General features: G+C 40.6%; 1 protein-coding gene across 3 annotated transcripts in view; it reads right to left on the bottom strand.

The window, feature by feature from the left end:
* The window catches only part of kat2b (K(lysine) acetyltransferase 2B), a 97,281-nt gene that overhangs the window by 10,954 nt on the left and 71,595 nt on the right, over positions 1–14,732 (bottom strand). For 2 of the 3 annotated variants that reach the window (XM_070881279.1, XM_070881281.1), the window contains 4 exons: positions 4,658–4,768; positions 2,772–2,915; positions 1,188–1,320; positions 1,031–1,067 (listed from right to left, as the gene is read on the bottom strand). In XM_070881279.1, the coding sequence (XP_070737380.1) occupies positions 1,031–1,067; positions 1,188–1,320; positions 2,772–2,915; positions 4,658–4,768 (425 nt within the window). The remainder of the gene's footprint in view (positions 1–1,030; positions 1,068–1,187; positions 1,321–2,771; positions 2,916–4,657; positions 4,769–14,732) is intronic. The other variant, XM_070881280.1, reaches the window with a different exon arrangement.

The following is a 14,732-nucleotide window of genomic DNA, read 5'->3' as shown; positions in this document are numbered from 1 at the left end:
AGCCTTGGTGACTTGCTACAGTTCATCTTATAGAAAATACACACTGCAGCTGCAGTAGGGTGGTGGTGGGGGAGTGGGGTGCCAATCAAGCGGACCACTTTGTCCTGGATGGTGTTGAGCCTCTAGAATGTTGTTGCAGCTGCACCAAATCAGGCAAGTGGAGAGAATTCCATCACACTCTTGACTTGAGCCTTATCAGTGGTGGAGGTTTTGGGAAGTCAAGCGGTGCGCCATTCGCTACAAAGTACACAGCCTCTGACCTGTTCTAGAAGCCATAGCATTTATGTGGCTGGTCTAGTGGTTAGGGTTAATGTAGAAGGTTTGAAGTTCAGCTGTGCATTGAACAGAACACCAAGGTTTTACACAGTCTGGTAGTGCCCTCACCTCTGAGTCAGTAGGTTGAGACTTGAGCACAAAAAAACTAGGCTGATACTCCAGTGCAGTGCTGAGGGAGTGCTGCACTGTCGGAGGTGCCATCTTTTGGATGCAAAATTAAACCTGCCCCTTCAGGTAGACGTAAAAGATCCTGTAGTACTATTGCGAATAAGAGCAGGGGAGTTCTCCCCGGTGTCCTGGCCAATACTTATTCCTCAATCAACATCCCCAAAACAGATTATCTGGTCATTGTCACATCGCTGTTTGTGGGAGGTTGCTGTGCACAAATTGGCTGCTGCGTTTCCTACATCACAACAGCGACTACAAAAAGTACTTCATAGACTGTAAAGCCCTATGGGACATCTGGTGGTCGTGAAAGGCGCCATATAAATGAAAGTCTTGCCTTTATGAGTGACTGGCTGGGGAGGAGAACAGAGTCAGTGACAAAGAAGCAGAGTTTATGCAGAGGGCAAAAAATGTTGGCTTTGCTCTCCGTGGTGATCAGTTGGAGGATGTTTTAGTTCATCCATTGCTAATCCAATATAAAATCCATTTCAAAATATCCAACCTCATCTCAATATTATACCCCTTTTGAAAAATCTATTTAAAAGACCTCCTTGCTGTACAGTTGTGCCTTTTTAAGAAACAGACTTACCCTCTTTCTTTTCCACTAGGTTTCCAACCAGATTCCCCTGTAGATAAATTAAATCAGTCATTCAGCTCTAGGCCATTAAAATCATGTTCAATTTTAAAAATTGGTATGAGGCAAAATAAGCTGGTATTGTTATAGAGAGTAGTGGAATACTTCAAACCTGTGATAGGTTGCTTACTTATTCCAGGTATACTTTCAATAGGAATCTGTCGCACTCCTTCTTTAAAGCAGGAGAGTCCTGGGTACACCTTTCGAATCTGTGCTTGTTTTCTTTCTATCAACTTTTTAATGATCTTATAAAGAGAGAAGCAGCACTATAATTAGGGATAATAAATAGCTTGAACAGTTTCTTTATTTACTGTGCTCTGCAGACCACACACAGGCCACCGGGAAAATATTCAGCAACAATGAAATAATAAAAGGAAAATATTGGAAATACACAGCAGGTCCATCAACATCTGTTGAGAAAAAAGACAAGTTAATACTATGAGTTAAAAACAAAAATTGCTGGAAATCTCAGCAGGTCAAGCATCTGTGGAAAGAAACAGAGTTAACGTTTCAGGTCAATGACCCTTCGTCAGAACTGGCAAAAGATCAAAAAGTAATGGATTCTTAAGGAAGTGCAAGGGGCACTGAAAGGGGGAGGGGAGGAAAGAACAAAAGGGAAGGTCTGTGATAGGGTGAAGGCTTTTGTATTATTATGGGTGTTGTCCTTTTTTGCAATTGAAACAAAGATAAACAAATCCTTTTGTAGGATGGCACAAAAAAAATGGAAGGGGCAGGGGAAAGAGACAACAGAAACACAGATCACCAAGAGGAAATTAAGGGATTGAATTACCTGTCACCTGCTCAATAGAGAACCATGAACTTGATAAGAGATCATCTTACTGAAGCAATAAAAAGATATGAGAAGAACAAAAGAATGTGCAAATAGTACAATGCTGAAAGGTGTGCTGTCTAATTAGAAACAGGAAATTCTGGCAAGACACACAGAAAAACAGGCCAACATTAAAACACAGAACCCCCTCTCCTGACCTCAATAAAACTGTATCAACCCACCTTATCCTCCATTCACATCCTCCAGATAGCAGAGAGAGAGAGGAATGGGTTAGTGTTTTAAATGGTGGTATATGGTCTGGTGAATGCAGAGGCTGGTGGAATGGGAAGTGAGAATAATGGGGGGAGGGGAGGGGGAGCTGTCATTGTTGTAAAAGGGAGAAGGATTGAGAGCAGAGGCACAGGAAATGGGACAAACACAGTTAAGCAGTCAAGGGAAAACCTTGGTTGCGAAAAGAGGACGTAATTTCAGAAGCTTTGCTGCAGGATGTGGAGCCACAGAACAGATGAGACAGAGAAACTGGGAGAAAGGAATGGCTGTCTTTACATGAAGAGGGTGACATAATCATTGGCAGTACATTGAGTGATGATTGTAAATTACTGGGAAATAAAATCTGTATAATCAGTTATCAGCATTTTAACCATTTTTGGAAGGGGAAGTTAACATTCTGAAATAGGCAAAATGTGTTAATAAGTCTTTGCTTTTATCTGATGAATAATATATTTTCCCTAATTATTGATGTATTCAGCACTTAACACAAGGGAACAGTACAAACAACATGAAGATGTGTTTATGCCCTTGTAAATTGATAATTTGACTAATTTGCCTTATGGGAAAATGGGGGAAACACTATTCTATACTAACTGACCAGAGTAAAACATCAGCAACAAATGGACAAGCATTTACCTCTTTCTGTTTCTTTATGATCACAGAGAATTCAGTGTATGGGATCCGTGGATTCAGCTCACACCCCATCAAAGTAGCACCTTCATAGTCTTTAATGTAACCAACATACTTCACTTTTGGAACTTTTATATCCTTAGAGAATCCCTGAAACAATACAGAATATCACAATATTTTTCTTTTTGCCATTCAATGTACATAACAAAAAAGTAACTTGCTCAAAAGCAATTATGTTGAGAACTACTTATAATAATTTTACATTTTTCTGAAGCCCGTTGGTAAAATTGGTACACTCTAACAATAAGCACCAGTCTCTCAGATGTAAAATAATTAAATTGGTTGGATTTTAGTTCCAGTTATTTAATTGAACAGTTTTAGATTTACAAACTGTATCATTTGGCAAGATTTATATACCCTGAGAAGTTGTAGGATATACTGGTAATTGCAACACATTTAGTTAATTTACGCAGGCTACCTCTAGGTCTAGATGAATGTAATTTGTGTACAATCCTAATTGGGTTAGTCAAGGATCAAATTTGCAATACTTTTATAAGCCTCATTCATATACCTATCGACAGTAACTGGTGTGAGGCACCTGCAGTGTACTGCAATTAATCAATCAATCCAGTTAGAAAAATGGCTCAACGAATCTAATAAAGTGGTGCATATATTTTATTTTGAAATCACATTGAAATTGGAATGTAAATTTCTGTTCACTGTAATGGTACTGAATTTCCAACATTTAAATGCTGTACAATATTTAAAAATTGATAGCACATAGTAAACAACAGAACTTGGTTAGGTGAAGAAGGATGGTTACGCCTGAACTTTCTTTTGTCACTAAAGATTCCAATACATCAATACATATGAACACTTCATTCTAGGTACACAATTTGTTTTCTTGCTCTACTAAACTCCCCGGGATGAATTTCTGCAGGGGTTCTCCCGCTCGGACCACCTTAACTTCAGCAGAAGAACCGTGGAACCCACAGAAAAACGACACAAATGCTTAAGGTCATTTTTTCACTTCCTCCCCGCTGATTGTTAATGGAAATACCTGTGCAGATGTGTTATGATATTTTATATTCTGGAGAAGTACAAGATCTGAAACATGAAACAAAGGGTAGATGTTAAGTCCAGCCATGGAACGAGTGGGTACAACACCCACCCATTCTTGCTGGCAGGAGGCCTGAGCCATTTCGAGGTCCGGGTCATTTCGAGGTCCGGACCGCATTACCATGCCACTGGCAAGCTAAATGCCCCGTATGGGAATCCTGCTGCAGCTCCAGGCCGGCGCAATATCGGATGACATGCACCTCAAGTGGTCATTAGGCAGGTAGATAAATGCTTAAATGCATTTTTTTTGTTCTGTCTTTCTTTAAATAGGTCCAGGAACCGATTGCAGAAAGGTGATGTTGGGGCGGGAGAGAGGAGGAAGTTCTGGGCGGCAGCAGCAGCCTACAGTACTTCAGGCACGTCTGCTTTTCTGGCCGCACAATAATCATTCTGCATGCAGTAATGAGGATCCCACCTGTTTTCTAGCTGAAGACCCCGGGAAATATGAAGACGGACAGAATCCGAGCGGGAATGGGACGTAAGTGCAGCATAGTTGTACAGTTCTATTCAATGTGTTGTGAACCTGTCACTTAGTAACCTACATCCTACATAGGTAAGTATACTTTGATTTGCTGACACTGCAATATATGCATGTAAAAGGTCTACGAGGAGATGTGTTACATTGTATGAAAATCCAGTTAATTAATCTGTATGAAATTTGGAATGTCTCGTTAAAACATGTTTTTTGATTTCTCATCAGTAATTGTAATCCCACTGTAATACTCAATGTTGCTGTGCTCTGCAAAGAGTACAAAGACCACAAAATTACATACCTGCTTTTTGAAGTAGCCAATTGCATATTCATCCGCATAAGTGAGGAAGTTTAGAATGTTATGTTTGATGTGATATTCCTTCAGGTGATTCATTAGATGAGTTCCATAGCCCTGAAGAATAAACATTTGACCATTTGATAAAGAACAAATTCTACCCTTGATTTGCCATTAATAGATTTTTTTAAGCAAATATTTACATTTCTATAGCACTGCTCATGCATGTCTCAAAGATCTTTACAGGAGAAAGATTTTAATACTTGCATAATTTATTTTTAAAGAAGGTGGCATAACAGGGTTCAACAGTGAAGAAGGTGGCTCATGAATTTGACACTACTGGTTGCCAGTGGTTTGCATCTTTATTTGCAGCTCCCCTTGTGGTAAAGTTGGCTTTTAACTCAGCCATACAAACCGATTCAATTCCTATGGTTAGTTAGCTGATCTCAGCTGAAGTGGCATGGGACACTAAATTAGTCTCGTCTAGGGAGGAGAAAATGAGCTAGCCTTCCTGCTCCCAATTTCTAACAAATGACCCCTTCTGGAAAGTTCACCTGTGTGAATGTAGGTTTAAGGCAAATTATTGACCTGGATAGGGAATTGGCTGAGCAGCAACAGGCAGAGAGTAGGGATAATGGGCAGGTACTCTGGCAGGATGTGACTAGTGGTGTTCTGCAGGAATCTGTTTGGGGACTCAACTATTCATTGTATTTATTGACAACTTAGATGATGGGATAGAGAGCCATATATCCAAGTTTGCCAATGACACAAAGATAGACATTGTGAGCCGTATAGATGGACACATAAAATTACAAAGAGATATTAATTAATTAAATGAATGGGCAAAACTGTGGCAAATGGATTTCAAAAAAGCTAATTGTAAGGACATAAACTTTGGACCTAAGGATAGATCAGAGTATTTTCTAAATAGTGAAAAGCCAGAAACAGTGGAGGTCCAAAGAGACTTAAAGGTCCATATACATAGATGTTTAAAATGTCATCGACAGGTACAAGAAAATAATCAAAACTGAGAATGGCCTTTATATCTAGAAGACAAGGGGTAGAAGTTATGTTGCAGCTATACAAGTCCTCATTAAATCACACCTGGAGTACTGCGTTCAATTCTGGGCACCAAACCTTGGGAAGGATATATTGGCCTTGGAGGGAGAGCAAAGCAGATTTACCGGAATGACACATGGACTCGAAGGGTTAAATTACGAGAAGCGATGACACAAAATAGGGTTGTATTCCCTGGAATTCATTTTCCTTTTTTGTGCCAAACACATTTTCCTTAAACTACTCTTAAGCCTCCATAACACACTCAAGTTTGTCCAAGACTTACATAAGAACATAAGAAATAGGAGCAGGAGTAGGCCATATGGCCCCTCGAACCTGCTCCGCCATTTAATACGATCATGGCTGATCCGATTATGGACTCGGGTCCAATTCCCTGCCCGCTCCCCATAGCCCCTTAATCCCTTATCGGTTAAGAAACTGTCTATCTCTGTCTTCAATTTATTCAATGTCCCGGCTTCCACAGCTCTCCAAGGCAGCGAATTCCACAGATTTACAACTCTCAGAGAAGAAATTCTTCCTCATCTCAGTTTTAAATGGGCAGCCCCTTATTCTAAGATTATGCCCCCTAGTTCTAGTCTTCCCTATCAGTGGAAACATCCTCTCTGCATCCACCTTGTCAAGCCCCCTCTTAATCTTACACGTTTCGATAAGATCATCTCTCATTCTTCTGAAGTCCAATGAGTAGAGGCCCAACCTCCTCAACCTTTCTCCATGAGTCAACCCCCTCATCTCCAGAATCAACCTAGTGAACCTTCTCTGAACTGCCTCCAAAGCAAGTATATCCTTTCGTACATATTGAAACCAAAACTGTACGCAGTATTCCAGGTGTGGCCTCACCAATACCCTGTATAACTGTAGCAAGATTTCCCTGCTTTTATACTCCATCCTCTTAGCAATAAAGGCCAAGATTCCATTGGCCTTCCTGATCACTTGCTGTACCTGCATACTAATCTTTTGTGTTTCATGCACAAGTACCCTCAGGTCCCGCTGTACTGCAGCACTTTGCAATTTTTCTCCATTTAAATAATAACTTGCTCTTTGATTTTTTTTCTGCCAAAGTGCATGATCTAACACTTTTCAACATTATACTCCCATCTGCCAAATTTTTTCTCACTCACTTAGCCTGTCTGAATCCTTTTGCAGATTTTTTGTGTCCTCCTCACACATTGTTTTTCCTCCTATCTTTGTATCGTCAGCAAACTTGGCTACGTTACACTCGGTCCCTTCTTCCAAGTCATTATTATAGATTGTAAATAGTTGGGATCCCAGCACTGATCCCTGCGGCACCCCATTAGTTACTGATTGCCAACCTGAGAATGAACCATTTATCCCGACTCTGTTTTCTGTTAGTTAGCGAATCCTCTATCCATGCTAATATATTACCCCCAACCCCGTGAATCTTTATCTTATGCAGTAACCTTTTATGTGACACCTTGTCAAATGCCTTCTGGAAGTCAAAATACACCATATCCACTGGTTCCCCTTTATCCACCCTGCTCGTTACTTCCTCAAAGAATTCCAACGAATTTGTCAAATATGACTTCCCCTTCATAAATCCATGCTGACGCTGCCTGACCGAATTATGCTTTTCCAAATGGCCTGCTACTGCTTCTTTAATAATGGACTCCAACATTTTCCACACCACAGATGTTAGGCTAACTGGTCTATAGTTTCCTGCTTTGTGTCGGCCTTTTTTTTAAATAGGGGCATTACACTTGCAGTTTTCCAATCTGCTGGGACCTTCCCAGAATCCTGGGAATTTTGGTAAATTACAACCAATCCCTGCCGCTGCTTCTCTTAAGACCCTAGGATGCAAGCCATCAGGTCCAGGGGATTTATCTGCCTTTAGTCACATTATCTTACTGAATACCACCTCCTTAGTGATTGTGTTAAGTTCCTCACCCCCCTGCCCCCACCCCCATAGTCCCTTGCCTAGCCACTGTTGGGATATTGTTTGTATCCTCTACCGTAAAGACTGAAACAAAATATTTGTTCAAAGTTTCTGCCATCTCCATGTTCCACATTACTAATTCCCCGATCTCGTCCTCTAAGGGACCAACATTTACTTTAGCCACTCTCTTCCTTTTTATATACACCTATAGAAACTCTTGCTATCTGTTTTTATATTTCGTGCTAGTTTACTTTCATAGTCTATCTTACCTTTCTTAATCATTTTTTTTTGTCATTCTTTGCTGGCTTTTAAATACTGACTTGAATACTGTTTCCCGATCTGTTAAAGCTCTTCCAGCACTCTGGACAGGATAAAAGAAAAATCTTGCTGGCTGTTGGGAAATCTGTCTTTCACAGTTAAGTTTGCAACCGTTCCAACACAACTTTTATTTGTTTTATTGATATGATGATGATCACTGCTCCTCTCTTCTTTCTTCCCTTGTTCCCCCTGAACCCCAAATATGCCATTCATGACATTCCATCATTATTGCTTAAATTAACTATCATGCTGTTGATTATAATTCATACTTTCACAGATTTTTAAAAAGATTGGACTCCTTACTGCTTTCATCATATAATATATGGATATAACATATAATAGAGAGGGCTTTAAACTAAAAGGGGGGAGGGGTCAGGCGAGGGGAAATTTAGAAATCTGAAGAGAAAAGTCAATACAGTGGAGCAATGTAGAGATTTGGGTAAAGATCAGCAAACTATGCTAGGAAGCGACAGAGAGGTTAATGGTAAAAGTGCATCCGCGAATAAGGTGAAAGCAGAGAATATGGGTAAAAAGTAAAAACTAAAGGCTATTTATCTGAATGCACGAAGCTTTCGTAACAAGATAGACAAATTAGTGGTACAAATAGAAACAAATGGCCTTGATCTAGCCATTACAGAGACGAGGTTGCAAGGTGACCAAAGTTGGGAACTAAATATTCCAGGATACTTGATGTTTAGAAGACAGGCAGAATGGAAAAGGAGGGGTGTAGCCCTGATAAGAAAGGATGACACAAGGACAGTAGTGAGAAAGAATCTTGGCTTGTAAGATCTGGAAGTACAATCAGAAAGGGTGCGGATAAAAAATAACAAGGGGCAGAAAACACTGGTGGGAGTAGGTTATAGGCCCCCAAACAGTAGCTATACCATTGGACAAAGCATCAATCAACAAATAACAGGAGTTTGCAATAAAGGTAATAAAATAATCATGGGGGACTTTAATCTTCATATAGACTGGGCCAAATCAAATTGGCAAAGACAGTCTTGAGGACGAGTTCACGGGATGCATTCAAGACAGTTTCCTAGAACAGTACATCATGGAACCAACCAGGGGCCACGCTATATTAGATCTTGTATTGCATAATGAGACAGGATTCATTAATAATCTCATAGTAAAGGATCCTCTGGGGAAGAGTGATCAGATGATAAAATTTCACATTGAGTTTGAGAGTGAAGTACTTAAATCTGAAACTAGAGTCTTAAACTTAAATAAAGCCAATTACATAGAGGTATGATGGTAGATAAGCAGTGGCAAACATTTAAAAAAATATTCCAAAATTCTCAACGAATATACATTTCATTGAGAAATAAAAACAGCACAGGAAAAGTGATCCATCCGTGGCTAAGTAAAGAAGTTAAGGAGAGTATTAGGTCAAAAGAGGCTTATAATGTTGTGAAGAATAGCAGCCAGCCTAAGGATTGGGATAGCTTTAGAAACCAGCGAAGGATGACCAAAAAACTAATTAAAAGGAGATAATAGAATATGAGAGTAAACTAACAAGAAATATAAAAACAGATTGTAAGAGCCTCAGTAGTAACAGTATGTAAAAAGGAAGAGAGTAGCAAAAGTATGTGTTGGTCCTTTAGAGGCTGAGAAAGGTGAAATTATATTGGGAATATGGAAGTTGAAGAGATTTTAAACAAATATTTTGTATCTGTCTTCACAGTAGAAGACACAAAAAGCATACCAAAAATATTAGGGAACCAAGGGGCTAATAAGGAGGAACTTAAAGAAATTAATATCAGTAGAGAAAAAGTACATGAGAAACTAATAGGACTAAAAGCCAACAAATCCCCTGGACCTGATCGCCTATATCCTAGGATTCTAAAAGAGGTGGCTGCACAGATAGTGGCTGCATTGGTTGTGATCTTCCAAACTTTCCTAGATTCTACACCTGCAGATTGGAAGGTAGCAAATGTAACCCACTATTCAAAAAGGAGGGAGAGGGGGAAAAGGGAACTACAGGCCAGTTAGCCTGACCATCAGTCGTCGGAAAAGTGCATTATTAAGGGGTAACAGGACACTTAGAAAATCATAATTAGGAAGAGTCAACATGGTTTTATGAAAGAGAAATCATGCTTAACAAATTTATTACTTTTTTTTTAGGATGTAACTGGCAGGGTAGATAAAGGGGAACCAGTGGATGTAGTATGTTTGGATTTCCTAAAGGCATTTGATAAGGTGCCACATAAAAGGTTGCTACCAAAGTAAGGGTTCATGGGGTTGGGAGTAATATATTAGCATGGATAGAGGATTGGTTAACAAACAGAAGAGAGTAGGGACAAACGGCTCATTTTCCAGTTGGCAGACTGTAACTAGTGGGGTGAATTTATAATGGGGAACAAAGAAATGGCAGACCAGTTGAACAAATACTTTGGTTCTGTCTTCACAAAGGAAGACACAAATAATCTTCCGGAAGTTCTAGGGGCTCGAGGGTCTAGTGAGAAGGAGAAACTGAAGGGTATCCTCATTAGCCGGGAAATTGATGGGGTTGAAGGTTGATAAATCCCCGGGGCCTGATAGCTTGCATCCCAGAGTACTTAAAAAAGTGGCCCTAGAAATAGTGGATGCATTGGTGATCATTTTCCAACAGTCCATTGACTCTGGATCAGTTCCTATGGACTGGAGGGTAGCTAATGTAACACCACTTTTTAAAAAAGGAGGGAGAGAAAATGGGTAATTATAGATCGGTTAGCCTGACATCAGTAGTGGGAAAAATGTTGGAATCAATTGTTAAAGATGAAATAACAGCGCATTTGGAAAGCAGTGACAGGATCGATCCTAGTCAACATGGATTTATGAAAGGGAAAGCATGCCTGACAAATTTTCTGTAATTTTTTGAGGATGTAACTAGTAGATTGGACAAGTGGGAACCAGTGGATGTAGTGTATTTGGACTTTCAAAAGGCTTTTGACAAGGTCCCACACAAGAGATTGGTGTGCAAAATTAAAACACATGGTATTGGGGATAATGTACTGACGTGGATAGAGAACTGGTTGGCAGACAGGAAGCAGAGAGTCGGGATTAACGGGTCCTTTTCAGAATGGCAGGCTGTGACTAGTGGGGTGCCGCAGGGCTCAGTGCTGGGACCCCAACTATTTACAATATATATTAATGATTTAGATGAAAGAATTGAGTGTAATATCTCCAAGTTTGCAGATGACACTAAACTGGGTGGTGGTGTGAGCTATGAGGAGGATGCTAAGAGGCTGCAGGGTGACTTGTACAGATTAGGTGAGTGGGCAAATGCATGGCAGATGCAGTGTAATGTGGATAAATGTGAGGTTATCCACTTTGGGGGCAAAAACACAAAGGCAAATTATCTGAATGGCGGCAGATTAGGAAAGGGGGAGGTGCAACAAGACCTGGGTGTCATGGTTCATCAGTCATTGAAAGTTGGCATACAGGTACAGCAGGCGGTGAATGCGGCAAATGGTATGTTGGCCTTCATAGCTAAGGGATTTGAGTATAGGAGCAGGGAGGTCTTACTGCAGTTGTACAGGGCCTTGGTGAGGCCTCACCTGGAATAGTGTGTTCAGTTTTGGTCTCCTAATCTGAGGAAGGACATTCTTGCTATTGAGGGAGTGCAGCGAAGGTTCACCAGACTGATTCCCGGGATGGCTGGACTGACATATGAGGAGAGACTGGATCAACTGGGCCTTTATTCACTGGAGTTTAGAAGGATGAGAGGGGATCTCATAGAAACATATAAAATTCTGACGGGACTGGACAGGTTAGATGCAGGAAGAATGTTCCCGATGTTGGGGAAGTCCAGAACCAGAGGACCCAGTCTAAGGATAAGGGATAAGCCATTTAGGGCTGAGATGAGGAGAAACTTCTTCACTCAGAGAGTTGTTAACCTGTGGAATTCCCTACCGCAGATAGTTGTTGATGCCAGTTCGTTGGAGATATTCAAAAGGGAGTTAGATGTGCCCCTTACGGCTAAAGGGATCAAGGGCTATGGATAGAAAGCGGGAAAGGGGTACTGAAGTGAATGATCAGCCATGATCTTATTGAATGGTGGTGCAGGCTCGAAGGGCCGAATGGCCTATTCCTGCACCTATTTTCTATGTTTCTATGTTTCTATGTTTCTATGTGCCGCAAGGATCAGTGCTTGGGCCTCAGCTATTTACAATCTATATTAATGACTTAGATCAAGGGTCTGAGTGCATTCAAGTTTAGTGACAATACAAAGCTAGGTGGGAAGGTAAGCTGTGAGGAGGGCACAAAGAGCCTGCAAAGGGATATAGACAGGTTAAGTGAGTGGGCAATAAGGTGGCAGATAGAATATAATTTGGGGAAATATCAGGTTATTCACTCTCGTAAGAAGAATATAAAAACAGAATATTTTTTAAATGGTGAAAAACGATTAAATGTTGGTGTTCGGAGAAATTTAGGAGTCCTCGTACAGGAAACACAGAAAGTTAGCACGCATCTATAGCAAGAAATTAGGAAAGCAAATAGTATGTTAGCCTTTATTGCAAGGGGATTGGAGTACAAGAATAAGGAAGTCTTACTACAATTGTACAGGGCTTTGCTGAGACCACACCTGGAGCACTGTGCATAATTTTGGTCTCCTTATCTAAGAAAGGACATACATGCCTTAGAGGTGGGTGCAACGAAGGTTCACTAGATTGATCCCTGGGATGAGAGGGTTGTCCTATGAGGAGAAATTGAGTAAATTGGGCCTATACTCACTAGAGTTTAGAAGAACGAGAGGTGATCATATTGAAACATATACGGTGCTGAGGAGGATTGACAGGATAGATGCCAAGAGATTGTTTCCCCTGGTTGGAGAGTCTAGAACTAGGGGGCATGGTCTCAGAATAAGGAAACGGCCATTTAAGACTGAGATGAGGAGGAAATTCTTCACTCAGTGGGTTTTGGTATTCTCTACCCCAAAGAGCTGTGGATGCTGAGCCGTTGAGTATATTCAAGGCTGAAAAAGATAGATTTTTGGACTCTAGGGAAATCAAGGGATAAGGGGATCAGGCAGGAAATTGGTGTTGAGGTCGAAGATCAACCACGATTTTATTGTAGGGCCGTATGGCTTACTCCTAATTCTTATGTTCTTATGTAATATGCAAATGTTTGCACTCTAAACTTGCTGTCACTTAATCACTACTTCATGATTTATCTCAATCATAATCCTGCTTTTTCAACTGTTTCTTGCACTCTGTGTGTTGACACTTCATCTAAGGTTCTCAATTTAAAGATACAAACTTTCACTAGCTCCATCATGGTTAATCATTAGTAAAATAGCCTGGAAAAATAAATCATAGAATCAATCATAGAAATTTACAGCACAGAAGGAGCCATTTCGGCCCATCGTGTCTGCACCAGCCAACAAAGAGCTATACAGCCTAATCCCACTTTCCAGCTCTTGGTCCGTAGTCCTGTAGGTTACAGCACTTCCAGTGCACATCCAAGTGTCCTTTAAATGTGGTGAGGGTTTCTGCCTTTACCACCCTTTCAGGCAGTGAGTTCCAGAATCCCACCACCCTCTGGGTGAAGACATTTCCCCTCTAAATCTCCTACCAATTACTTTAAATCTATGCCCCTTGGTTCTTGACCCTTCTGCTAAGGTCTGTCCTATCCACTCTATCTAGGACCCTCATAATTTTATACACCTCAATAAGGTTTCCCCTCAGCCTCCTTTGATCCAAAGAAAACAAATCCAGCCTATCCGATCTGTCCTCATAGCTAAAATTCTCCAGTCCAGGCAACATCCTCGTAAATTTCCTCTGGACCCTCTCTAGTGCAATTACATCTTTCCTGTAATGTGGTGATCAGAACTGCATGCAGTACTCTAGCTGTGGCCTAACTAGTGTTTTATACAGTTCAAGCATGACCTCCCTGCTCTTGAATTCTATGCCTCGGCTAATAAAGGCAAGTATTCCATATGCCTTCTTAACCACCTTATCTACCTGGCCTGCTACCTTCAGGGATCTGTGGAAATGCACTCCAAGGTCCTTTTGTTCCTCTACACTTCTCAGTATCCTACCAGTTAATGTGTATTGCCTTGCCTTGTTAGCCCTCCCCAAATGCATTACCTCACACTTCTCTGGATTGAATTCCATTTGCCACTGTTCTGCCCATCTGACCAGTTCATTGATATCTTCCTGCAGTCTACAGCTTTCTTCTTCATTATCAACCACACAGACAATTTTAGTATCATCAGCAATCTTCTTAATCATACCCCCTACATTCAAGACTAAATCATTGATATATACCACAAAAAGCAAGAGACCTAGTACTGAGCCCTGCGGTACCCCACTAGAAACAGCCTTCTAGTCACAAAAACACCCATCAACCGTTACCCTCTGCTTCCTGACTCTGAGCCAATTTTGGATCCAACTTGCCACTTTGCCCTGGATCCCATGGGCTTTTACTTTCATGACCAATCTGCCATGTGGAACTTATCAAAAGTCTTGCTAAGATCGAGACCTTGTGAGACGCATCGATATATAGGATTCAAACCTAAAGTTAGATGAGGGTTACATGAGCCGTAGAGGAGAATTGGTATGAATTACAATGACAAAAACATTGAAGTAGAACTTAATGGAGGATTTTTCTAAATGGTGCTTTTTCATTTTGTCAAGTAAGGCTTTATAAGAGTCTGATGCAAAGAGTCATTAGAGGCACGAGGCCTATTTGGCTCATATGGTACAAGTGCAAAATTAAAGTTCCATTACAGTTCCAAAGACCACAATTAGTATAAAATACAACTTCAAAATAATGTATTGCAGCTTATCTTTTTGCAACTTATTACTAATC

Source organism: Pristiophorus japonicus, chromosome 5, assembly GCF_044704955.1.
Source record: "Pristiophorus japonicus isolate sPriJap1 chromosome 5, sPriJap1.hap1, whole genome shotgun sequence".
Taxonomy (NCBI): domain Eukaryota; kingdom Metazoa; phylum Chordata; class Chondrichthyes; family Pristiophoridae; genus Pristiophorus; species Pristiophorus japonicus.
The sequence above is the reverse complement of the archived record's forward strand: the minus strand, read 5'-3'. Positions and strand labels throughout refer to the sequence as shown.